This window comes from Spermophilus citellus, assembly GCF_964194105.1.
Source record: "Spermophilus citellus genome assembly, chromosome: 7".
Taxonomy (NCBI): Eukaryota; Metazoa; Chordata; class Mammalia; order Rodentia; family Sciuridae; genus Spermophilus; species Spermophilus citellus.
Genome location: NC_138188.1, coordinates 45,485,178 through 45,512,794, shown reverse-complemented (window position 1 = coordinate 45,512,794; position 27,617 = coordinate 45,485,178). Strand labels below are relative to the sequence as shown.

Genomic DNA, 27,617 nt, shown 5'->3' with positions numbered 1-27,617 from the left:
ATAGTGTCCCAAGTTTTATATTGATTTTCACTTGAAAGTTCAGACTTTTTTTTTGTACCTGGCATTGAACTTAGGGGCTCACAAATATCTACTGAATACTCTGCATATTACAATTCTTGTGAGAGAATACCATTTAACCACTGAGCCACATCCCCATTCCTTTTTTATGTTTTATTTAGAGACAGGCTCTTGCTGAGTTGCTTAGGCTGGCTTTGAACACGTGATACTCCTGCCTCAGCCTCCCAATCTGCTGGGATTACAGGCATGTGCCACTGCACCAGGCAAAAGTTCAGATTTTATCCTTGAACAACAGATACTCAGTTGTTTTTCTCTTTTTAAAGATGATAACCCCACTTTGTTAAATAAGGTCTTATTTAACAGTATTATGAAAACAGTTTTGACCTCCCATTTTCCTGAAACTGTCCTGGGGCCCACACATTGAAAATTCCTGTTTAACACTGCTTTAACATTGCCAGATGTTTGCTTCTGTGTTGTTAACTATGAATTACACTGCAGAGAAAACTGAAAAGTAAACAGGTTTTCGTTTATGAAAAATACACAGGAAGTATCATGCCCCTTATGATTTGATGAGTAGTGGCTTTTAAGTTTTGTTAAATCAGATTTAATAAAGTGATTATCTTCATAAGCATACTGGAGTTAGGACTCATTTTAAATTAGCTCTGAACTTCATTTGCAAACTAATTGTTAACAGTTTATGATAAAATTAATAGTTCTGAGTTAAATGTGGAATCTTAGAACAGTAGTCATTCAATAAATGACATTCATCTGAGTTGCTTGCAGTATTTTATAATATAAATCTTCTAATAATTTTCTAATAATGCGAGGGAGGAAAAGCATTTCTTAACTGAAAGACTCTCATTTTTCATTAGCATGTATATCATTTTATATAAGGATCCTACACTTCTGTGGCCTTGAATGATAGTCAGTATTTGATTATTTTAAAATTGGTTTTGGAATGTTTTCTGATCAACTGGATTTCAGAATCTGACCATTTTTTTTTTCTTTAAACATTTGAAAGGGTAAAACTCTTACAGCCATTGCAGTAATTCTTACCAACTTCCACGATGGTAAACCTCTTCCTGTAGAGAGAATTAAAAAGAATCAACTAAAGAAGGTAAAGTATTAGTGAGTGTTTTTCTGTGAAGTCTTTGGTTGACTGTGAAACTTATAAATTTCATTAAAAAGTAATTGCCTGGGCTGGGGATGTGGCTCAAGCAGTAGTGCGCTCGCCTGGCATGCGCGGAATGCTGGGTTCGATCCTTGGCACCACATAAAAATAAAATAAAGATGTTGTGTCCACTGAAAACTAAAAAAAAAAAAAAATAATTATGGAGCTGGGATGGTGACTCAGTGGTAGAGTGCTTGCCTAGCATGCATGAGGCACTGGGTTCGATCCTCGGCACCACTTAAAAACAAACTAATGTATCTACCTAAAACTAAAGATACATAAATAAATAAATATTTTTTTAAAAAAAGTAATTGCCAAGAGCTGGAGTTGTAGCTCAGTGGTAGAGCACTTGTTTAGCACATGTGAGGCACTGGGTTCAACCCTCAGCACCACATAAAAATAAATAAAACAAAGGTATCGTGTCTATCTACAAATAAAAAAATATTTTTTTAAAATTGCGAAGATTGATGATGCCTTTGGCAGTATGATTAAGGGTGTCTTGTGGTATAAGTGAAAGGGTTACATTCTTGTGGGTAGTTGGCCTAAGTCTTCATAATCTTTGACCTCATCAGTAATTTTTAATAATCTACTTAAGGAAGTTCTCAACAACCCATTTTTTCCAAAGATAGTAGTACAAATTATTTCTTCAATGTTATTTTAAAAATAGACAATTTGAGGGGGCTGGAGTTGTGGCTCAGTGGTGGAGCACTTGCCTACCATTTGTGAGGCACTGGGTTCAGTTCTCAGCCCTGCATATAAATAAACGAATAAAATAAAATAAAGGTCCATCAACATCTTAAAAAATATATTTTTTTTAAAAAGTAGACAATTTGAATGTCTCTTCATTGGTAACCGTTAAATTATGATATAGCCATAAAACTTAATGCTGTGCAGCTATATTCCAAGTTGTGAATACTTACTTTCATGTTTGTTTGCTCTTGTTGTTTTGCTAAGTGGGGGATTAAACTCAGGATCTGTGAATGCTAACGCCAGGTACAGATCTGTGTGTAGAGTTCAATTCTCCACTTCCTAATACTTAAATATCTCATAAAAGTTCTTACGTACTCTGGGGGTACCAAAATGTTAATGATAATAATTTGTCCTATGGGTGGTTTTTCTTCATACTTATTGTCTGTGCGTATGTTTATAAAATATATACACAAATATATTTATGTTCATTTAAAAATTAGTGGAAAAATAAATGTGATTACAAAGAGTTAAAAATTAGTTAAAAGAGAAAAATAAGTGTTACAAGAAAGAAAAACCATTATTCTTTGTTTTTACCTGAAAGTAGGCTAGGGCAAAAGATGTGTGCAAAGAAGCTGTCTCTGAATCCAGCTGTTCCTTTCCTCATGTTTTAATTTTCAGAGGCTGCTACTCAGTCTCCTGTGGCTTGCTCACAGCTGTGTGCTGCCAGTTCCCGCCTAGTCACATTGCCTTCCTTTTTGCTTTTATTGAGAGGTAAACCTGCTAGGAGTTAAGGTTCAGTGCCCTGCTGTGGATAGTCCAATGATTTATGTCACTAAAGTGAAAGTTCTAGGGTTACAAAATTGGTAGAAGCATATATGACTAGTTATAGCTTCATTCTGCATTATAAATTGAGAAATTATCAGTTATCACTAAAGACTTCCCTTATTTTTCCTGAAGATTAGCAGTGCATTTAAGTTGTTGTACTATGGTTGAAGGATCTTCATTTTAAAAATACTTATTTGAAATAGAAACTGAAAATGTGATTTCTAACCCACTGAACTTCTATTCCCGTACCACCTTGTTCAGGGTTAGCATCTATATATAGAGAATATTCAGCCTCTTATTTTTTTGGGACTGGCTTATTTCACTTAGCGCTGACAGTCTGAGTAATAGTCCATTGTGTATATACACCATGTTTTATTTATCCATTCATCTGTCGAAGGGCATCTAGGTTGGTTCCATAGCTTAGCTATTGTGAATTGTGCTACTATAAACATTGATGTGGCTACGAGTCACTATAGCATGCTGATTTGAACTCCTTTGTTTATATACCAAGGAGTGGGATAACTGGGTCAAATGATAGTTCCAATCCTAGTTTTTTCGGAGAGGAAAGGTGTTATATTATTAGAAATTACTAATGAGATCAAAGATTATTTACACTTAGGCTCTTGGTATATGTTACCAGTTGCCCTTAAGAATATAACAGTGGATTTTGAGGAGCCTCCATATTGCTTTCCAGAGTGGTTGTACTAATTTACGATCCCACCAACAATGTATGAGTATACCCTTTCCCCACATCCTTGCCAACATCTATTATTTGTATTCTTGATAATTGCCATTCTGATTGGAATGAGGTGAAATTTCAGTGTAGACTTTGCATTTCTGTGATAGAGATGTTGAAAATTTTTTCATATATTTGTTGACCATTCATATATCTTTGAACTCTGAAGATTGTGCTTGTTGTGCAGAATCACTTAATATAATGAATAATGTAAATGACATCCTTTGTAATAATTTTGTATACTTTTTTTTTTTAAAGAGAGAGAGAATTTTTAATATTTTTCAGTTTTCAGTGGACACAAACAACTTTATTTTATTTTCTGTGGTGCTGAGGATTGAACCCAGTGCCCCACGCATGCCAGGCGAGCGTGTTACTGCTTGAGCCACATCCCCAGCCTCAATTTTGTATACTTTTAATTCAGTGGTTGCACTAGTCTAGTGATTGAAGACCTGATTGAAAAATTGACCAAAAGCATTTTGACATTTTCTTGGAGCTAATGCATTAAAAATAACCATCCAAACCGGGCATAGTGGCATATACCTATAATCCCAGCTACTTCGGAGGCTGAGGCAGGAAGATCACACATTTAAGTCCAGCTTGGGCAATTTAGTGAGACCCTGTCTCAAAATAAAATGGAAAGGGCTGGGGTTTTGGCTCAGCGGTAGAGTGCTTTCCTGCTCGCGTAACATGTGCAAGGAAGGCCTGGGGTTTAATCCCTAGTACTATAAAAAATAAATTGAATGAGGGAGGGATGGAGGAAGGGAGAGTAAAAGAAAAGTTAACTATTAACTCTTACAGTTACTGTAGCTCTAAAAATGGTTTAGATTGGTACTATTAGAAGGGGATGGTTCTTCTCAACCAACCTCCCACCCCCACCCCAATGTTTTAAACCCAGGGTCTCATGTCCTAGGCAAGTGCTCTGCTAAGCTATACCCCAGCTCCAACCACTTTTTTTTTTTTTTTTTTTTTTTTTGGTACAGAGGATTGAACTCGGGGGGCAGTTGACCACTGAGCCACATCCCCATTCCTCTTCTGTGTTTTATTTAGAGACAGGGTCTCACTGAGTTGCTTAGTGTCTCCCTTTTGCTGCGGCTTGTGAACCTCAGTTCAAACCCTTCTGAAGGGTTTCAACTTGTGATCCTCCTGCCTCAGCCTCCTAGGCCACTGGGATTGCAGGCATGCACCACCGTGCCTCGTTCCAATCACATTTTTAGTAAAACTTTAATAAGATTTTATGAAGTGTTCAAAATTCTACTTTTATAGGATTATTTTAAATTCATGTATACATTGATGCATTTTGAAACAAGAGAGGATACACCTGAAGAGAAAATGAGAGAATCATGGATGGCTGGAAATCTCTGATAGAGTAAAGTGGAGGGCTCTCTGGGACCTGCACTGCTGCATCTGTCTGCTCCAGATTTCAAGAGAAAAAGTAATGAAAGGACAGTTTAAGAAAGTAAAGCAGTACAAGACAGGATCTTTAAATTTGTTTAAAACTGATAATAGACCTAGTGCAGTGACACACTCCTGTAACCCCAGTGACTCAGAGGCTAAGGCAGGAGGATTGAGACCAGCCTCAGAAACTTAGCAAAGTCCTAAGCAACTTAGCAAGACCCTGTCTCAAAATTTAAAAAATAAATAAATAAAATAACAAGTTGAGGGCTAGGGATGTGGCTCAGTGGGTTCAGTCCTGGGTACCCAAAATAAACAAAACTGTTAGTACCATTAAAGAAATATGCCTTTTCACCCAGGAATATAAGGAATGTAATGTTAAAGATGAGTCTGAGAAACTTGGAGGAAACAGTTCCACTGAAAAGGCAGATGGGCAAGGCAAAGGTAAGCGTTAATTTCAGCTATGACCTGATAATTTGATTTACATTTTTCCAGCTAATAAATTGCAATTTCTTCTTTAATATACAAAAATTTAGGATCTCTTTCTGAAAGACCTCACAGGAATTGGCTGTCAGGAAAAGTTTTATTACAGAAGTGATTTGGTGATTATACAATAGGCAAAAAGCTAGGAAGAACATTTTTGGATGAAAAAAAATAATCTCATGAAAGGACAGTTTAAGAAAAAAATAAAGAATATGTTTTGTTTTGGGACCTCAGTGTTTTCATGTTATTTATAATGCATTGTGTAAGAATAACAGCAGATTAAGCTAGAAAGATAGGTTAGAGCCACATTCTGAAGTCCAAGGAGAAAAGAAAAGAGATATATGGATTTAGTAGTGATATGACTTCACAAAGTCAATTTCTGAAGGTTGGTTAAAGCAGAGTAAGACGGAACGTATTTTAGGTAAGAATCGTAAGAGGACTATTTGGAAGTAACTGTGCTATTGGGGATAGGAAAATTAAATAGGAAAATCTTTTTTAGAGCGAACAAAGCTGCAGGTGGGGTTTTGTTTTGTGGTGGTAGGAAATAAATCTGTAGGCTGGAAGATTTTTGGATATAACTAAGAAAAAGCTTAGTAGGCTTGAGGAAGGAGATGGGCATGAGAGAACAGTTGGATGCGCTGACATTAAAAATAAAGTAGTCAGGTGGGAATAAGTAGAAGAGGAAGGCCATTAAAAGGCAGGAGAATTGGGACTTAGGCGATGGCATCTGCTTTTCCTTGTAAAGGGAACGAGGTGGTCTAGGTGTACAAGGAGTTAAAATCTAGGCAGAGGATATGGTATAGTGTGGTCATTGTGGAGAATGGCTGTGGGAAGTGGAGGAAGGAGTTGATAAGTAACAAAGTGACAGCCGGGATTTAGAAAGTTGGTTAGTGATTGACAGCAGCTGTGTGTGATTCTGTTCTGTTTTGTGAACCCCTCCCCTACCACACCTTTTGGTGGCCTGGACCTCCATGGTACAGAGGAATTCATCCAGTGTGGGAACTGGCTGGGTGACTCCTGGGAAAGGATTGCATCCCAAGAAATTGAAGGTTCTAGGTTGGGAAAATGTAGAGTAACTACAACTGGCTGTTTCATGGAAAAAACAGGGCATTTGAAAGAAGTGAAGATGTTGAGAAAACAGAAGATCAGTAATTGTAAAACCAAGATTTTAAGAGGTGGTACTGCTGGTTTAAGACAATTGGATAATTATCTGTATATTTGACTTTTTCTTTGAAATAGAAAGATCTAGATGTAGTGAAGAACCCAGTATTTCACATATCAAGGAGAAGAAAAAGTATTCCATGTCAGAATTTTCTAGCTCTCGCCCCAAAAGGTAAATTTTTTTGTGGTTTGATTAAATGAGCTGTTTTAATTTAAACTCTTTTTCTTATATATATGAAAGGAAGATGACCGTTTTATCTCAATTACATAGTTATTTCAGATACTTTCTCATTGCCAGAATCACTGACTTGGTTAGCCTGTTCTCATTTTTACAATTGAAGAAAAGTAATATTGATCTATAGAAGAAGTGAGTTAATAATCACTCATCTTTCTGCCACTTATTATTTCTTTCACTTAGTAATGAAGGTCAAGCTCCTGAGTTTTTTGTTTTTGTTTAGACTTTAAAATAGTTTTTTTTTTTTTAATGCATTTAGGGAATGAACACTAAAGAATTATGTATTGGATGACTTGACAGAACCATTCTTTTGCTCATTTCAAATTTTTTTAAGTTCACTATAATGGAAATAAGACATTTAGGTAGTTATGGAGAGTATCGTACTGACTTAGGCTACAATATGGGAAGAATTTTAGTAAAATACATCATACCCCTCTGATCTACCTTGAATTTTAACAACTTCATTTATACTCTCTGAAGGCTGTGCACATACTGGGCTTTTGTGGCACAATTTTCTGTGGTGTCTGTAGGTGTGATGCTGTGCCTGAGTCCTGCCAACAGCAGTCTCTTAACCATCATGGGCGATGATTCTATCAGTGGTACCCATCAGAACTGAACCCAGAACCGGCACTTGTCACTTTTCCTCTTATCTGAATCTCATGTCCGTGGATCTGAGCTGTGAACCTAGCTAACGTGGTACTGGTAGTGACTGTACCGGGTAAAAGGCAGTAGAGTGCAGTGCTGAGTTTAGCAGCATGTGGCACACTCCCTGTGGCTGGTGTGGGTGTGCCTCCTGTGCAGCAGGCACCTCTGATCCTACCAGGAGGATCACATTACCCCCACTCGCTAAGTGAGAAAACTGCGACGTAGGAACATATAAGGTGGCTTGCTTAAAGTCTCAGCAAACTAGTGGCAGAATGAGGATTTGAGTCTGGGTGGTCTCACTCACTGCAGGGTCCGTTGTTCCTAGCCACTTAACCAGTTATATGTTTCTACATGAAATTTAGGAAATTTTCCATTATGATGAATCATTTTGCCTTTGGTTGCTTATTTATTTATATTGAAGTAGTTGCTTTGATAAGGACCTTTTCTTTTTTGTTTTAGTTTTACATAAAGGTGTTATTTGAACTATAAAATATTGAATTCATTATTAGAATGATTATTTTTTTGACAGTTTTTTAAATTTAATATTAATGATATGTATTTTATAAATAAGTACATCTGGTTATGAAAACAGATGCTTTTGACAGATTTGACTTTTATAAGTCAAATAAAATCTTTCTCTTGAAAATATTTCAAAAAATAAACAGTGAGATGAAAAAGCATTTGAATTCCATTTACTAAAAGAGTGTCATATCCCATTTTGGATTGATTTTCTTTGTGTATACTAAATTTTAGAAGAAAAATTACTGTCCAGTACGTTGAAAGCAGTGATTCAGAGGAAATTGAAGCAAGTGAATTGCCACAGAAAACGAAAGGTAATTAATGTGCAGGGGATTGGGTTGGGTAATGTGTCTGTATTTTAGCCTTGCATGCCCGTTTTAATGTTTATTTTGGTTTTGTTTTAGGCAAACTGAAAACTATACAGTCAGAGACTAAAAGCCGGGCAAAAGGTATGTGTGTCCTGTACCTTCTTAGTACTAATAGTCCACACTTAAGGATTATTAAAGTAAAACCCTACTGGTTTGCATTTCCCAAGATTGGGAATTTTGAGTAATATGTCTTCAACTTTGCTTCTATTTATATTTGAACTCTTCACAGAACTTCATATGTGTTAAATGAATTAAATAAGGAAAATTTAATAAGTAGTTTCAAATTAAAGTCTAAGGGGTCATACTTAGATCAACTTAAAATAATTTTCTACTAAAAAAAAACTTCAATAAGATGTTATATTTTTTGTATAAATAGTAATTCACAAAGTTAAGTTGGGAGTACCTTTTTGTTAATATTCCCTTCTTTAAAGGATGTAAAAATAAAAATAAATAGCTTTATTTCTTCCCTCTATCCTTAAAACATCCCAACCCTGTGTGTGCGCAACCCCAATGTGGGGGACAGTTGAACCCCAGAGTTGCCCTATCACCGAGCTACTTTTTCAGTCATTTTTATTTTTTATTTTGAGGCAGGGTCTTGGTAAGTTCCTGAGACTGGTCTCCTCCAACTTCGGATCCTCTTGCCTCAGCCTCCTAAGATGCTCATATTGCATACGATGCCACTATGCCTGGCATCTCCAAAACATTGTTTACTTTATTCTTCTTTAATTCAGATCATATTGTTTTCCTACTGAATTAAGAAATTATATTGCATTTGGAAATAAACTGATCATCATTGAACTGATCTGGAAATTTGGTTGCCTTGTTATTAGGAGTCAAACATCTGTTTCCTTGAAAAACTTTTTTCCACCCCAGAGTGTAGGCCTGTTCCTCCTCTCACCGTTCTTTGAAGCAGTAGTCTTACCATGAGTGGTTGCATCCCTTCTGTGAGCTAGAGAGACACAGTTATTGTCAGAGGTGACAATTTTTGTTACCAGATAGTTTTTTTATTCAATAATATATGCTCGTAACATGCTGTAAAAATGGGATCTCTTTCCTCTCATAAAGCCCAGGGAAGGTGTCACTGTAAAGTATCTGATTGGCTGTGGTTTTACATCAGCAGGATCTTCCAAGGTCAAAGAAGATGCAGCCTTTGCATGTGCACTGACTTCACCTAGCCCTGCAACAAAGAAGAAAACCTTGAAAAGGGGTCAGTGAATCTGCTAGTTTTCCAGTTTTTTCTGTTTTTCAATGAAAAATTAAATGACAATAGTTATTAAACCATATTAAAGAAGTTTAGAAAATAGAGCAAAGGGAAGAGCCACATCCTGATGTCATTTCCCTCAGTCCTTTTTCCTACTGTGCTTGTTTTACAAAGGCATAAATAAGCACAGGGAGTTCTCTAGTGAAGACATAAAAGAGTAACTTTATAATTGCTTTAAAGTGCGATTACTTAATTTGATTTCAGTTGAATTATAATAAACATTTAGTTTTTGTTATGATTAAAATTTGCTTTTTATTGAAGAATATTAGTGATCTTTATTATAATTTTGTATTTTGTAGCTCATTTGAAAACATTGCTTAAGAGTAAGTATTTGAGATGGAAAGAGACTGAGCTAAGGATACAGAGATCTGGGGCAGTGTGTGTCTCTGCCCCTTGGTCTCATCTGTTTGATACACTGGCATTTCAGCAAATGCGTCTTATTTCTGTGCTTTCATCAGCTGCTATTAGGACTTCGGTGTCCAGCCCAGTGTCCCTGAATATGTGCTCAGTTTGCTGTCTTGCTTCACTTAGGTTTCTAAGAGATTGTCATCCAAAAAGCAGCACCCTCTATAATCCTCCCTCTCAGACCTCCTCCAGCCCACAGTTTCTGTCCTCACATCACATTTAATTTTTTCTTCACATTGTCATTGCCTGATGTTACATACTTAGTCTGTGACCCGCTTCCTTCACTGGAGTATAAGTCACCCGAGTCATTTTTGACCATATCCTGTGGGTGACAGAGGGCTGCCCTTGTGTAATGGGGGGAGGGATGCACAAGTTGTTGTAGCAAAGTAAAGATCACTTGGGGCCAGCTTGGAGTACAAATACTGCAGGTTTAAGAAACCGTGTAGAACCATTGCAAATAGCAGTGTAGGCTGTGTACACCCGGCAGTGTCACAGACTGCTGCCTCAGTATCCTTCCAGGCACATCCCGCTGGCTCTTCTGATAAACATTCTCTGGGGTTTTAGGTTTTTAAAGTGACAAGGTAAAATTTAGTCTCTGTTCCTTCGTGGCTAGAGACACAAGTTCATCCACTTCATTTTAATTCTACTCAATTTCTCTTCTCATGAGGCAGATGATTGCCACCTCCTTATTGACATGTATATCCCCCCCACCCCCAAAATAAAATAAAAGTAGTCAAAGGCTTTGTCAATGATTTGTCCTCAGGAGCATCTTCAGTGGAGGGTTCAAAGAAAACTGATGTTGAAGAGAGACCAAGAACAACACTGATTATCTGCCCACTTTCTGTGTTGAGCAACTGGATTGTAAGTCTTTGAAGTCTTCATTTAAGATGTGGTGTAATTTATATTTGTCTTATAAAATGTATTCTGTTAGAAATATGTTTTTTCATCATTTTGTGTTAGGTGAGTTGGGATTATGTTTGCTGAGTTGAAGTAATTTTTCTCTGAAGATTTATGCTAAAGAACTTCAGTTGCTAATGTGAGATTTGGTTATATTTTTGCCTTTGCCACTTTTGTTCCCTGAATAGAAAGGATACATAATTTAATATTCCACCATATTTACCAACTGACTATCAAAACTTCTTTTTCTGATAATTGCATGCATAGTTACTTATTTTTATAACACAGGTGCTTTCTGCTTTGATTGTTCTTAAGCTCTTTTTATAGATTTTTCTATTTAATCCTCACAATTATTATTTTCACTTATCAGGTGACCAAATTGAAACAGAGGTTAAGTAGCTTGAGTAACATCACCCAGGAAACACATGATGGAACTTGGGTACTGTGTCCAATACTAGGACTCCTGAGCCTGTGCTTTCAAGGTTACTCACCAGAGGAGTTTGTCCCCCCACCTGCCCACCCGACAAATTGCTTTTCTTTTCCAAAACATAACATGGGAAGTGCTGCTTGCTTCCTGTCCAATTTGTGCTTAAGACCTCACATTGTAATGAAATACTGAGTCTTTTGAAAGCACTGTGGGCGTCCCCTGTATTATATGTACCTGCATTCTTGCTGCCTCTGAGGTTATCAGTTCTCTGTCTTTGCTCCTTTTGTCTGAGAGAAGGAGGTCTTTCACCTCTTTTTAAGACCAGTACTTCAGTGTGTACATTGTCTTTTCTGCCTTTGCCTTTTCTCCTCTTCCCCCTCTGTTGATAATCTGCTCTCTTCCCACTGGTGTCTGCGCAGCACTCTAGGGCTGCTTCATCCTACTCCACTGTCCTCTTGTCAGACCTCACCTCTGCTGGTGCTCCTCTGCTCGCCTCACTGCCATGCTGCAGGTTCGTCCTGCCGGGGGCTTTCACTTACTCTTCATTGTTGTCATCGGGCTTTTACCACCAGTGGTCAGAATTGCATTGGGAAAGATAGTGATCGTCTAGTGTCTGTTCTTAGCTTTTTCTTCTTGGCCTGGTGTTGACTGAAAGGATTTCTCCTTCACTTTATGGGCTTGCCTGCTGTGGCAGGGCTTTTCTGTTTAAGTTTTGGCTTATTTGTTTTTTTAAAAAAAGGAAATACCCCTTATCTCAGTGCATCCATTTTTCCTCTTAGGACTAGATAGTTTTGACTGAATGGATTTCTCCTTCACTTTATGGGCTTGCTTGCTGTGGCAGGGCTTTTCTGTTTAAGTTTTTGGCTTATTTGTTTTTTAAAAAAGGAAATACCTCTTATCTCAGTGCATCCATTTTCCTCTTAGGACTAGATAGTTTTAGTGATCTATTCCTCTTTTTTGCTCTAATAAAACTTTGTTTTGATGTGTGATTTCTCCTGGGAAGGGCAGTACACGCACATTTGAATGGCTGTTGTAGGGTGAGGCATAGCAGTATTAATGGAAGCATAAACAATATAATTATGATTCCTTAAAGGCGTGTATATAGGGATATATTTTAAAACTGGGTTATCAGTATTTCTTTTTATTTTTTTAATTATTTATTTTGGCAGGGGGCACTGGGGATTGAACTCAGGGGCACTCAACTGCGGAGCCACATCCCCAGCCCTATTTTGTATTTTATTTACAGACAGCGTCTCTCTGAGTTGCTTACTGCCTCTATGTTTCTGAGGCTGGCCTTGAACTCGTGATCCCCCTGCCTCAGCCTCCTGAGCTGCTAGGATTGCAGGCGTGCACCACTCACAGCATCAGTATTTCTTTATAATTTTATATTTGAAAACCAAAGTTTGAGTAATATAAACATAGTAAATGAAACTTCCCAAATCTTTCCTACTAAGATTATGTGAAAATTGAAAGGAATGAGGGATGGTTGGGCATATAGGGGTTCAAGGTAAAGAGTTAGAATTTTTCAGTCTCTCAGCAAGCTGCTTGCTGTCTCCCAAGTGAGTGACATAATGTTCTAAAGAACATGGAAACTGATCTTCCTTTCCCCCCACCCCAAATAAGGAAAATAATCCACTTAAAGGATTAAGGCCTAGGGACAGTCCATCTTCTATCACATATTAATTGTGGATATTTAGACATGTTGTTTAATGTTTTAGTACCTTTTTCTTTTCTGTGACCACCTGACAAGAACAACTTAGACAAGGGAACGTTTATTTGGGGCTCGTGTTTTTAGAGATCTCAGTCTGTAGATGGCTGAGTCCATTGCTCTGGGCTTGATGTGAGACGGCACATCACTGGGAAGGTCCCAACAGAGGAAAGCTGTCAGCTCATGGTGGGCAGGAAGCAAAGGGATAGGGTGAAGGGACCATAGGGAAGGTGCACCCTTTCAGGGTACACCCCCTGTGTGACCAGCCCCTCCAGCCACGCCCCACCTGCCTATGGTTACGACCCATCCATTTAAACTAAGACAGGCTGATTACCTCTGAGTATTCCTGCATTAGCAGGAGCTTTGGGGAGATACCTCATATCTAAACCATAACACTTGTCATTTTCTGTATTCATATGGAACCCAGCAGAGTATCCAGAAACAGTAATGGTAGTTTTTTCTTCAGGAAAGTTGATTTTCTTCTATTCTCAATCTAATTCTTTCAGAAGTACACTGTGCTATTTTATTGCCACCCTCTGACTCAGGTTGCTTATATAGAATTCTTTCTCAGTACTAGATTTCTTCGCCACCAAATTTCTTGAAAATTCTCTATATTTTTACCTTTATCATTTCACATTTCCTGTTTACTGGGAAACAGGTTCTGTTTCATATTGCAGGCTCTCTTCAGCCCACAGTTGTCTGGGGTTTACTCCCACCTTTTCTGGAAAGTTTTGGGAGAGCTTCTTTGACCTCCTTGTGGAGACCACTGAGCTTGTTTTTGTTCTTCTGCTTTTCTTTGTGTGTCTTATTTTGTAACCCATCTCCAAACCTTTTTATAAATAGGATGAACATAATTTACAAGTTAAAAGTCATCATTGAAGTTTGATATTCTTTGGCTCTCACGAATGTCTTGCTACCTAACTTTCTAACCACTGTTCCTTTGCCTTTGTTCTGGGTCCTGTTAAGTTCCTGTTAAGTTTTTCTTCTTTCCTTTAAAGCGTGGTATTTTTTTAAAAATTATGAGGCATTTTAATGAGATCTGCATTTACTCAGAAAGCTTTAATAATCACCAAGAGTCTGACACATTCGCATTACTTTTTCTTTGCTGCAATATGCCCTTCCTCCCAATAAAAGCGTGAGCGCACTCTGAATAGTGAGTGATAGGCACTGTCCCTGACCATCTTCTATTTTTGTTGTATATCCTAATCCTAAATTTTTTTTCCCCTCCAAATCTTCCAGGTCAATTGTTTTCATGATTTATAAAAACGAAACAAAAAAACAAGACAGGGACAGTTTGTTATTTTTCCCCTTTTCAGCTGCACCATTGTTATGGTTGATATTTGGCAATTAGCAGGCCTAGTAAAGTGAAGGAAAGAACGGGTACTGTGCTTGAATCTTGCCCTACGTCTTTGGAAATATTAGTTGCTGGTTTATTATGTTTAATCTTGATATTAAGAGTCTCCTAATTCATAGAAAAACATTTTTATTAAAACATTAAATTTTCAAAATGCTAATTTCTGTTTGAAAGAAGCTTGATAACTTTTTTCTCTTTAAAATGGAATAGCTTTTTATTATATTGGTAGGTCCAGGATTACTGTATGTGTCAGTTTTTCTGACAATGTAATAATAATTAATAGTTATCATTATTATCTTGTTAGTTTAGATTACAAAAAAAATTATTTTATGCAATTGTGGTAGCTTGATTTGTGACACTATTGCCAGGACTGTATTTCTTATGTACATAATACATTATTAAAAATATTTCTAATTTTCTTCTAGGACCAGTTTGGGCAACATATAAAATCAGAGGTGCACTTGAATTTTTATGTTTATTATGGTCCTGATCGTATTAGAGACCCAGCCTTGCTTTCAAAACAGGATATTGTTTTGACTACCTACAACATTTTAACTCATGACTATGGAGTAAGTGTGCTGATATTTAGTGATTTAAGGTTGAATTTAAGGACTGTTATCATTCTTCAGGTTTCTGAAGTGTTCTAAAATTCAAACTGTGTACTCTTTTATTCTAATACCTGCTATGTAGAGAATAGTAGGATTTTTAAAAAACTCGGTTAAAAAAGGAAAGATTGTATTTTGTTTAGATACTAATTTAGAAATGTTTTCCATTTAGAATGTTTTTAGTTAAAATTTAACTTTGGATTTGTAACAAGTATATATAGCAGTTTATAAATGAAAATTTTTTTATTCTGGAAAATTGTTTTCTGTTGTAATGATTTGATTAATATTTTGGTTTAAAAAATAGCTTTTCTGCAGCTGCAGATAATAAGTTTCCCAGTTCTTTTAGGAATCTAGTTTTTTTTTTAAACATATATAATTCAAATTGTTCAGTTAAAACATTTTTTAAAATACCTTTTAGTCACAATTTCAGTCTTCTCATGAAAATAGAAGAGAGACCAATAGAATAGAGGAAGGAGGTAGGAAGAGGAGAGGAGAGGTACTGGGGAGTAAAATCGACCAAATTATATTATTAAATTATGCACAAGTGCAAATATGTAACAGTGAATTCCACTGTTTATGTATGATTATTATGCACCAATAAGTAATACTAAAAAAAAATGGAGGAAAATAATTTCAGACTTTGGGTAAGAATGTTACCTTTATATAAAAGAAATCAAGGTTGTTACATTGAAAGAATTCTTATAACTGGCAATTGTTTATCATCATTGTAAATCTGATGCAGAGTGGTTCAGGATATCCTACAGTTTGATTCTTTATTGAGCTAGACTAGACTTGGGTTTGAAGGCAGGTTCTTCTGCTTCCTAATGGTGGTTCTTTGGACAGCAAACTTGGCACCTTGGGCTTCAGTGTTCTTACCTCTGATAATGCTCAGCTTGTGAGTGTTCAGTACTTTAACGGGCATAGTTCTTGAAGTAAAAGCAGTGTTGATGTTAAAGAAAAAGAGCAAATATTATTAAGCAAATTGTATGAAGTACTGTGTCCTGTTCCTGTGTTTTTCAACTGTCATGACACATTTCTTTCAGACTAAAGGGGACAGTCCATTACATAGCATAAGATGGCTAAGAGTGATCCTGGATGAAGGCCATGCCATTCGAAATCCAAATGCTCAGCAGACAAAAGCTGCACTCGATTTAGAAGCAGAAAGGAGATGGGTATTGACAGGTAATTATGACATCAGACTTATTTTTACCTTACACCGTTTTGATTTCTTTTTAAAATTGACCTATAAGTATTAAAATATTTATGGGGTATCATGTGGCTTTTCAAGATATGTACACGTTGTGTCATTATTCAGGGTAAGCCTAACTATCTCCTTAATTATTTATCTTTCTTTGGGTGAAAACAAAGTCCTTTCTTTTGGCTCTTTTGAAGTGTGTTGATATTGTCTGTAGCCACCTACTTCTTCTAGCTGTACCTTAGTACCCACTGAGGAAGCTTTTACTACTCCCTCCCTGCTCCTCTCCTCAGCCTCTGGTCACACTTCTGTGAGATGACTTTGTATTCCATGCTGCTTTCCATGTTCCATGATGACTGTATTAATTTGCATTCCCACTAACAGTGCACAAGGGCTCTCTTTTCCTCATGTCTTTGCCAGGAATTGTCTTTTGTCTTTCAATAAGTCATTCTGAATGGAGTGAGGCAGTGTCTCATTGTGGATTTGACTTGCATTTCTTTTATGAGTAATGATGTTGAGCATCATTTTCATATACCTGTTGGCTATTTCTGTATCTTCTGTTGGGAAATGTCTACTTAGATGTATTGATCATTTAAAAATAATTTTTTTCTTTTGCTATTAATTTCCAGAGTTCCTTATATATTCTGGATGGCAACCCCCGTCACATACATAGTTGGCAGATAATTTTTCCATTCTATAGGTCGCCTCTTCACTGATGATTGTTTCCTTTGTTGTGTGAAGCTTTTTACCTTCATGTAATTCCATTTGTCTATTTTTAATTGTTTCCTGCATTTTGGGGATATTTTGGGATCTTATCAAAAAAAAGAAAGAAGAATATTTGCTCATTCCAGTGTTCTAAAACATTTTACCTGTTTTCTTCTAGTGGTTTTGGGTCTTGCCTGTAGTCTTTAATCCATTTCAAGTTGATTTTTGAAACTGATGGGATATAAGGGTCTGGTCTAGTTTCATTCTTCTGCATAGAGATAATCCAAATTTCTCTGCATTGTTTATTGAAAAGGTCCTTTTCTTGTACCTGGTCTTAGCACCTTTGTTGATAATTATGTGGATAGATTTGTAGGTTTACTTCCATGCTCTCTGTTCGGTTCCATTGGCCTGTGTATCTGTTTTTATGCCAGTGTGATGCTATTTTGATTCTCGCAGACTTTCAGTTGATGGTTGAAGTCAGGTAATATAGTGCTTCTGCTCTATTCTTTTTACTCAAGATTGCTTTGGCTGTTCCAGAGTTTGAGATTCCTTGTGAATTTTTTTTTTTCTTTTTTGGAACTGAGGATTGAACTCAGGGGCAATCGGCCACTGAGCCACATTCCCACCCCTATTTTGTGTTTTATTTAGAGACAGGGTCTCACTGAGTTGCTTAGTACCTCACCATTACTGAGGCTAGCTTTGAACTTGCTATCCTCCTGCCTCAGCGTCCTGAGCTGCTGGGATTACAGGCGTGTGCCACTGTGCCTGGCGGAGATTCCATGTGAATTTTACAATTTTTTTTCCTTTTCTAATTCTGAAGAATGTCTTTGATATTTTGATACAGATTGCACTGAATCTGTAAATCGCTGTGGGTGCTACAGACATTTTCTCAGTATTGATTTTTCCAATCTGTGACGGGATGTTTTTCATTTTATTTTTGCGTTCTCTTCAGTTTTATCACTGTTTCCTAGATCTCCTTGTAGACATCTTTTGCCTCTTTGGTTATATTTATTCCTAGGTCGCTTGGTTGGTTATAGCTATTGTAAATGGGGTTTCTTCATTTTTTTTCCATATAATTTGCTGTTGCCATATTGAAATGCTACTACTGATTTTGTATCCTGCAACTTTGCCAAATTTGTTTTGTTTTTTGAGCCAGAGGAGTTTTTGTTTTTTGATTTTTTTTTTTTAAACATATAAAACTATATTCTCTGTTAACGGTGACACTTTTAACTCCTTTTCCAATTTGGATGCACTTGTTACTCCAGCTAGCACCTATGTGAAAGTGGTAAAAGTGGGAATCTTGTGTTAAATTAAAAAATAATAATAATTTTGGGGACTGTGATGTAAGTGGTAGAATGCTCATCTAAAATAGAAGGCCTTAGGTTTGTTCCTCCATACTGCAAAAGAAAGAAAGAAAAAAAAACTTTGTAACTATTAAGTTGGTGATATAACATTGTAATTGACTAAAAAGTCTATTCTAAAATTAATGATAGAAACAACTTAATCAAGTGTTTTGACTTGTTCTTCATAATTGCTCATTTTATAACACCCTTGGGGTCATAGTTTATTTATGGAACCTGCTTATTCTTGAACCTCAGGGAAGAATAGACACTCCAATCCTATAATCAGAATCTTGACTTTCCTATTGTCCATCTTAGAGCCTGTTTGCTATTCATGATACCTTTACTGGAAGATGAGAAAGGGAATATAAATTTATATTAGTTGCTTATTTTTCTTGCTGGTGCTACTTATTTTAAAACCAAATAAGCTAGGTATGCAATGAAGAAAAAGTGGAGTTTACTGGATTTTTCTGTTCCCCTTATGTTGACGAGTGACAGCTAAAAATTAGAGTACAATTATATTTTGAGATGTGTACATGTGTAACAAAGGACTGCAAGCACAGCTGTTAGTGGTGTGCCTCATCCAGAGTGTCTGTTTTCACCTGTTTCATCTGGTTGTACAGGACAGATATTCTTAAGCATCAATAGGGACTGGGGTATGATCCAGGGGTAAGAGTGGTTGCCTGGCATGTGTGAAGTCCCAGGTTTGATTCTAGAACTATCAAAAAAGAAAAAGGAGGAGTTATAACAGTTTCCTTTTATTTTTAGGAACTCCTATCCAGAATTCTTTGAAGGACTTGTGGTCTCTTCTGTCCTTTTTAAAACTTAAACCATTTATTGATAGAGAATGGTGGCATAGAACAATACAGCGTCCCGTCACTATGGGAGATGAAGGAGGACTTAGGTAAGTCACTTCATAACAGCTGATATGTGTGTTAGTGACAGACAGTGGAACCACTTCCATTATTCTTTTTATTTGACTCTTGACTTCCCTTTCTAAAAAGTGTATACATTGTATCCCTTTGACTCTTAGAACATAGTGACTTTTATTTGGGGAGACAAAAGATTTCTAATCACCAATAATTGCTTTTTTTCTATTTTAGCCAAACTGAATGGAAAGTCAGGGCTTTGTGCTATGGGTGTTGCTTTTAGCCACTGGAGCCCCCACTAACAGATTCAACAGTGATAGGAAAAATAGTATCCTTCAGGATCCTATAAGCATTAAATTGTCATAATTCATATAGTTTTGTACATGATTGTTGATGATGTGATTCAGTGACCTCAAGTTTTTTTTATGAGAGGACGTTTCCCATAGTTGTTTCTGGTGGACACAGATAAAAGTTGAACACATAAATGAAAACTCAACTTGGTGGCAGCCATTTGCCATTTGCTAGGATAATGTGCTTCAAGTTTTTTATCTTAGAGCAGTGATTTTAAAACTGAGGATTTGGGACCATTAGTGGGTTACAAAATTGTTATAAAGGTTGTAGTCAGCATTGAAAAGAAAATGAAACAGTAGAAGAGAAAATAAAAGTTCAAAGTGTATCATACATGGTAAATATTGCTTTGAGAAATATATTTGTTTGTGTATGTTTTCCAGGTGCAGTAAAATGTGTTTCTTACTATGAGTTAGAGTGAAAAAGATTCAGAAGCCATTAACTTAGTTGGCAGAACTGACCACTTGAACCAGCTATTTAAATTCGAGTTAAGGAATTGTTTTTGTATTTCACTGTTGGGGAAGTGTACATCAGTTCTTAAAGAGGTGGTGTGCCTCCTTTAATTCTGATGCTGAGAGAGAGCTGTAAAGATTGTGGAACTAAGAAGGTGTTTCTCCCCTGAATTTTCACATCATGTTTTTATTTTGGGGACACTTGTTATTTATTAAAATCACTTTAGATTTTCATATAACACTGTTGATTTTCATATTATAGAAAATAGGATTTTTTTAACTTATTAAGTAAAAATGTTTATTTTGGCTCACAGAAGGTTGGCTCTTACCCCTATTTGTATTCTTGCAACATTAAATGAAGCACCTTGTGATTATAGCATAAGAATCTGAGTATTGACTGTTGATGATGTAGTTGACGAGACAATTGAGAATTAATGACTGGAACAAAAATGGAGAGAAGAGCTTAAGAAAAGACAGGATGTAAGAAGATTAAACTGATTGGTATTTAGTTGAGAAAATTTCAGTGCATTTGTTGTAATAATTTTCTGCTTGTAGAATAGTTCTGTGATTATCAGATTGGATAAGACCTCAAATAAGGATTAAAAAAAAATTTTACTAAGGTTATAAAATAGTAATAAGTTAAATTTTTTTTTCTTGCTATGTAGAAATAAAAAAGTTGTTTTTTTAATTATTTTTTTTTATTTTGACTAGACGTTTACAGTCCCTAATTAAAAATATCACACTTAGAAGAACAAAGACAAGCAAAATTAAAGGAAAGCCTGTTTTGGAGTTACCAGAACGTAAAGTATTTATTCAGCACATTACACTTTCAGATGAAGAGAGAAAGATTTATCAATCTGTGAAAAATGAAGGCAAAGCTACTATTGGAAGGTATGGAGAAAGAGCTGTGTTCAAACTTTTCTTTCTTTGTTTCCCACTAACTGAATCACGTTTTTTTTTTTGTTGTTGTTGTTGTTATTTTAATATATGTTAGCAGTAAAGTTGCAAATTTATTGAAAGATAATTTTCTTCTGTGGTCTATAGGATTTTTTTTGTTTAAAAATTATAGTTGAAGTGAATGACATAATAGTGTATTTTACCAGGTAAGTAATTCCTTTAGGCTGGAAAAAAATTTAGTCTACATAAAATCATAAGTTTTGAATTGCTTGTCAGAAGACCTTGCTTGCTTCTATTTTTGACTGTGTCATGGGAGTACATAAAAACCATTTGGAAGAGGATGGATGCATGGCTAGAGAGAGAGATAGTTAAACTTATTAAGGACCAAAACTATAAGGAGGATGTGCACATTTAAATGAATTAAGATTTTAAAAAGTTACTGTAGATTCGTTAAAGATAAAATTATGAAGAAAGAAAAGAAAGTTATAGTACAAGAAAGAGGGAGTGATCAGTGGTGTCACATGGTGTAGAGAACTCAGAAAGGGCCATTAATCTTGTGATCAGGAGTTACCAGGGTAAACTTTCAGATGAGGAAGTAGATTACAAAGAAATGGAGACTGCAGAGATGAACTGGATTCCACTAAGGTTATCTTTAAAAGGAAGAAAAAAATGAGACTGGTATGTAGGGTTGATACTTGATTGTTAGTTCAGCTTTTAATGGGTTTGAGTAACTGCTTTTTTTGGCGGGGAGGGTGGTACTGGGGATTGAACTCAGTGCCACTGGCTACTGAGCCACATCCCCAGCCCTGTTTTGTATTTTATTGAGAGAGAGGGTCTCACTGAGTTGCTTAGCACCTTGCTTTTTACTTTGTACTTGTGATCTTCCTGCCTCTGCCTCCTGAGCTGCTGGGATGGGTAACTGCTTCTAAGGGGAAGAGAATGTATGTGTACTACAGAGAATTCTCCAGAGGACAATACAGCAGGTGTGTAGAAGAAGTGAAGCCCAGTGGGAGCAAATAGCATCCAGAGTCAGGCAGTGGCCTGTGAGGCTGGCCATCTCCAGAGGAAGGTGGGGTCGGGGCTGAGGAAGGTCTGCTGACTTTGCAGCTATCTTTAAAAGGTATGGTGTTGGGAGTGACAGGGTGCTGTCTGTAGGGTGGATAGAGAAATTGGTCAACAAGACTTGCCAACAAAAGGAACACAATGTGGGAATCTGAGAGTGGGAACTGACGAGACTGACTGCAGCGGATGAGGAACTAGTTGGAATGGAGTCTGGTCCAGCAGAAGCATGTGTGGTGTGCATGCTGCTAGGGCCTAGAGTGAGCAGGACTGCACAAGTGGGGCATCCTCCCAGCACGAGAACTGCAGGAAGGTCAGGCCCATTGCGGCTTTGGTAGAAGCCAGGTCTTCTTTTCAGAGCACTTTGTCGTTGCCTTAGGATTCTTTTTTAAGGAAGAAGACTTTTATTGAGTGACATGAAGTCATGGCGGTATCCTTGGTCATAATTTCTGTTTGTTCTATGGCAGTGTTTCTCTGGTGACTTTCCTTTTGCTGCCTTCCTTGCTCTGTGCTAATTATTACTTAGCATTCAAGTATCTTGAATTCTTACTGAACTAGTATTTGCTAGTCCAGGTTCATGTGAGGTTCATACCCATGTCCAGAACAGCAGGAAATATCTCAGTTTACTTTTGGGATATACATCTGTTCTAGGTTCTTTGTTGGTGCGCACATAACAGATTCAAGGCCCTGGAGCTGTGAGGTGTGGAGGACCGGGCCCGCGCGTGTCGAGTGCGTTCCTGCGCTTCCTCGTGCAGCTTGCCTTCCTTTTTTGGTATAAACTTATGCAAAGAAGCTCAGGGCACCAGGTGTGCACCCTGAGTCTGTGCCATCTCTTTTAAAGGATTGTGGTTTGGTGGGTCATATCCCTCAACATCTTGTCCAGCTTTTCCTACAGCTGGCAGCCATTGCTCATCTGTAGTGCTCTGTGGTTAACAAATCTCTCTTGGTATCATTAAATTAAAGTATGCTTTTCTGGCTTTTGTTCTTGTTTTGAAGTGATTTCCAGAGAAGTCGTTTAAAGGATCTCTCTCGTAACACGTTTCTGTTTTAGGTACTTTAATGAAGGAACTGTCCTTGCACACTACGCAGATGTCCTGGGTCTTCTGCTTAGACTGCGGCAGATTTGTTGTCATACTCACCTTCTTACAAATGCAGTGTCTTCCAGTGGCTCCTCAGGTAAGAAGTATGTTGGAGGTGTGCCATTGTATTTGTTAGAAGTAATTTAAATCGGAATGAGAAGTTTTTTATGTGGCTTAAATTTGGTTTATTGTTTCATTTTGCCCTGTGGACATTGTTTATTAAAGGGCTTAGTGTACTCAGGGAATGTACTCAGGAACTTTTTACCAGAGAAAGGGAATTATAAGGTTCTTGCAGGATTTCTAGTGGTAGACACCCTTAGATGAAAGGTTCAAGTTGGATCTTTTAGTCTGCTAGTGTAAACAGATCAAGCTATAATGATGCTTCTATAGGAGGTTTGGTAGGAATCATCTATTATTTTGTCTTCTGATTTTTTCTTAAAATTTCAAATTTAAACCAGCTTTTTGCCATGTCAAGAACAGATGAAAAGACTACGTGTTTGCAAACAGAACTTTGCCTTATGTAAGGTAGATTAACTTGTCTAGCCATGTTATAAATCTTGCTCTGAAATTAATTTTTCAGCCTTTTCTCTAGGAAATGATACACCTGAAGAATTGAGAAAGAAGTTAATAAGGAAGATGAAGTTAATTCTGAGCTCAGGTTCAGATGAAGAATGTGCAATTTGCTTGGATTCTTTAACAGTTCCTGTGATAACACATTGTGCACATGTGTTTTGTAAACCTTGTATTTGTCAGGTCATTCAGAATGAGCAGGTAAGTATTTTGTTCAGTATAGGATCACTGTTGTATGGAGTGGTGCCTACTCTTTCTTTAGTGTAATGGAAACCCAGTTCCAAGGAAATAGAAGTTTCGACTTATATTTAATAATGACCTTTTCGATGATTAATTATTTCAGTATCTTCATAGATGATTTATTTCTCATTGTTATTCCCTTTTAACTATTATATATATATATATACACACACACACACATTTTTTTTTTTGGAGGCACTTTTTTACAGACAGTAATCCTAGTTCTGTGTACTGTTTAGATCATTGCTAATAAATATACTGATGAGGAAAGGCTGAAAGATAATTTCCATTTTATAGCAGCCATATTTTTTTTGTGAAAAAAACATGAAATTTATTTCAATAATACACTTTTATCCAGTATATCTAAAATAAAAATGTGATATATTACATTATTTTTAACTAGATGTTCAAATTCTGGTGGTATTGTATACACCTATCACCTCAATTTGGCTCATTTAAAAAGCTTAATTGACACATGTGGTTATTTGCCATCATATTGGGTAATGTAGATGTAAATACTTCTGTGTGGTAAATTTTTTTGAGGTAGAATAATCTTTTTAAGCAGTCCTGCAGCTAGTGCAAATTTTCTTAAACATTTTGATTTGACATGTAGAATACATTTAGAAAAAAAGTGGATAAATTACAGTTGTACAGTTAGAGAATTATAATTATCATAAGGTAAATACATCCATGTATCTCCTCCCAATCCTTTGCCATCTTCCTTCTCCCAAGAGGTAACTCTAGCATACTGATTTCTAAGAGTTTCAGTTTCAGAAACTTTTCTTATTGCAGTAGAATTTGTATCTAGGTATTTAAGATATAATCTAATTTTACTAGCAGGTCTTAGTATAACAGACAACAGATGTTGCTTTGAACAAACCTGATAGTGGTTGGCAGATCTGGACAGCTGTATAAGGTGTCATGAGAATTGCCTGCAGATGATGTGGTATTTAGCATTTCAAGCTCTTGTTGCCAGTCAAGACCACATACTTTTTTTTTTTTAATGTTTATTTTTTAGTTGTAGATGGACAAATACTTTACTTTGTTGATTTATTTCTATGTGGTGCTGAGGATTGAGCCCAGGGCCTCATACATGCGAAGCGAGTGCTCTGCCGCTGAGCCCCAGCCCAGCCCTAGGCCACACACTCTCGCTGTCCTCTTTCTTCATCCCATGCCATGAGCCCTTCCATCTGTACATGCTGGCTGGAGCTCAGCATGTACAGATCTACCTTAGGTGACTGAATCTGGCTCAATAAAGTGCTGGCCACAAGAGATACAGAGTCTGTCATCTATTAAAATGTTTAGGCAAATTTATATTTCTTTTCCTCTAACCAGTGTGGCCCTTATTTTGTTCTTAAACAGCCACATGCTAAATGCCCTTTATGCAGAAATGATATACATGGAGACAATTTATTAGAATGTCCTCCAGAAGAATTGGCATGTGACAGTGAGAAAAAGTCCAATATGGAATGGACATCCAGTTCAAAGGTAAAGTACACGTGTACAGATATTTGAGTATTTTTTATGTAAGAGATTACACATCATGTAACAAACAGTCATTCTACTTTTAATCATGTCTTTTGAATTTCCTTTTTCTGGTTACTGATTTTTTGCTTACTTTATGTGGTGAATTTCAGAGGAGAGAGAAAGGGTTTCAGTTTATTGTAGTATTCTTTTAGTTTTTTCAAAAAATTTAGTCTCATTTTGCCTTTTAGTTAAGTAACATGGCAGGACCTTTTTTGGACAACATTTTGGAATTTGATCAGTGCATATTATATGTATGTACAGAAATAAACTGAATCCTATTAATATGTACAATCACAGGATAAAAATTTTAAGAATGTGGGGTTTATTTTGCCATTTAAAAGTGGAATCTAATGGGTATCTTAATTTTTTTTTCAGATTAATGCTCTAATGCATGCTTTGATTGACTTAAGAAAGAAGAATCCAAACATAAAAAGTTTAGTTGTTTCTCAGTTTACAACGTTCCTGTCTCTAATAGAAACACCACTTAAGTGAGTTCAGTGCTTTTCACTTTGACTCAAAGGATTTAATATACTTTTATTGATTTGAATCAAAGAAAAATATCTAATGTTTTGCCAGTTTTAGTCATTTTATCTGTCAGAAGTGATGTTCAGAGTCACAAAAAAGACTGTTTTGTGGCAGCATAGGATTCAAAAGATCAGATCCCTAATTTATTAGAAAACACAGTGGCTGGCATATTAGTAGGTCCTCTGTAGTGTTTGTTAAGGTAAGTTAGGGTTGGAGATGTAGCTCAGTGGGAGGGCACTTGCCTAGCATGTGTAAGGCCTTGGGTTGGATCCCCAGTACTGCAAGAATAAGTAGACACATATATACATTAGTGAAAGAATTGATTGAACTACTATTTAACTTTTTTTTTTTTTTTTTTTTTTTTTTTTAATAAAGTAAGAGTTACTTCTCTCCTTGTCTCTATTAGAGCTTCTGGATTTGTGTTCACTCGTCTGGATGGTTCCATGGCCCAGAAGAAAAGAGCTGAGTCCATTCAGTGTTTCCAGAACACTGAAGCAGGCTCTCCAACTATCATGCTGCTGTCCTTAAAAGCAGGGGGAGTTGGTTTGAATCTTTGTGCAGCTTCTCGGGTATTTTTAATGGATCCAGTGAGTAGTTTTATAGGCTTTTCAAAAGACAAACTCTTTTGCAGATACTTCATATTTATTATTATGAAGATTCTGAGGCAGACTTTAGAAATAGATAATAGCTTAGTAAATGTGTATGTTGGGGGCTTTCTCTTAAGGGATTTACATATGTTAACTAAAATCCCCACGACATTCTTATGAGGGAAATAACATCCTTATTTTATAGATGAGGGAACTGAAGGAGAGAAGTAAACTGCCCAGCTTCACACAGCTAACAGTAGGGAACACCAGAGTCACAGTGTGTGTTCTTAAGTACTGTTATGTGGTACTATTCTGCTTCTCTTCTGTGTGCAGAATAAAAATACCTACTAACTGAACACGTAAGCGGTCCATTCAGCCTGTGAGAGATGAGGCCCTGCTTAGTGTCAAGGTGTGGTACAGGCAATGGGAGTCTGACGCCTGTTATGTGATAGTGATCTTAAAACTTTAGTATTGGCCAAGAATTAGTCCAACTGCAGTTTAAGACCTCTGTCCTCAGATTGAAGAGGTCTTGGGTAAGACTCAGGAATCTGCATTCTTAACATTGATCACAGGCAACTCAGGTGGTCAGGATCACAACTGGAGAAATAACTAATGGAGTGTTTGTAGGAAGTTGCCTAATGTTGTGCAGTCACTTGTGGACGTACATTTCGGACCTAGAGGTGGAAGGAAGCTAAAGTCTGAGTGCCGGGCTGGGGTGGTGTCCACACAGTAGCACATTCTGAACACACACGGGGCTGAACTGATGTGATCCTGGTTTGTGCCGTGTGCTGTGTGGGCTGCAGACGGCCCTGTGCTATGTGTTGTGAGATGCAGAATGTGGTCTCACCTGGTGTCTGAACTGCAGGCTCACTGTGTGTACGAACCTTACACATCTTTTTTTCTGATGAGGTTTTAGTTGATTCATGCACCTGTGTACCAAAGCTTTTTTCCTCTTTTCCCTCAACTGAGGGTGACCTTCACAGTAAGATTCCAGCCAGTCATATGTAGGCTTTCATAGGCACATATTGTGGCTGGCAGAGGTTTGTATTTGCCTTAGTGCTTTAGAGTAAAGTTTTAAATCTTAAAAGAGTTTTATGGTTATTATATAAGACCTCTTCAGTCTGAGGACAGAGGTTTTAAATTGCATTTGGACTAATTCTTAGCCATACTAAAGCTTCGACGGGCAGTGGCACATGCCTGTAATCCCAGCAGCTTGGAAGGTTGAGGCAGGAGAATTATGAATTCAAAGCCAGCCTCAGCTACTTTGTGAGACCCTGTCACAAAGTAAAATATAAAAAAGGATGGGATGTAGCTCAGTGGTTAA

At 36.9% G+C, this 27,617-nt stretch overlaps 1 protein-coding gene across 8 annotated transcripts in view; it reads left to right on the top strand.

The window, feature by feature from the left end:
- HLTF (helicase like transcription factor) overlaps positions 1-27,617 on the top strand; it is a 48,464-nt gene that overhangs the window by 13,544 nt on the left and 7,303 nt on the right. For 4 of the 8 annotated variants that reach the window (XM_081302582.1, XM_081302578.1, XM_081302577.1 and 1 more), the window contains exons 8-23: positions 1,040-1,135; positions 5,192-5,276; positions 6,555-6,648; positions 8,110-8,189; positions 8,280-8,324; positions 9,361-9,450; positions 10,673-10,770; positions 14,721-14,864; positions 15,944-16,082; positions 18,909-19,044; positions 20,521-20,700; positions 22,817-22,941; positions 23,425-23,615; positions 25,017-25,142; positions 25,557-25,669; positions 26,113-26,293. In XM_081302582.1, the coding sequence (XP_081158708.1) occupies positions 1,040-1,135; positions 5,192-5,276; positions 6,555-6,648; positions 8,110-8,189; positions 8,280-8,324; positions 9,361-9,450; positions 10,673-10,770; positions 14,721-14,864; positions 15,944-16,082; positions 18,909-19,044; positions 20,521-20,700; positions 22,817-22,941; positions 23,425-23,615; positions 25,017-25,142; positions 25,557-25,669; positions 26,113-26,293 (1,923 nt within the window). The remainder of the gene's footprint in view (positions 1-1,039; positions 1,136-5,191; positions 5,277-6,554; positions 6,649-8,109; positions 8,190-8,279; positions 8,325-9,360; positions 9,451-10,672; positions 10,771-14,720; positions 14,865-15,943; positions 16,083-18,908; positions 19,045-20,520; positions 20,701-22,816; positions 22,942-23,424; positions 23,616-25,016; positions 25,143-25,556; positions 25,670-26,112; positions 26,294-27,617) is intronic. The other 4 variants (XM_081302583.1, XM_081302580.1, XM_081302581.1 and 1 more) reach the window with 3 other exon arrangements.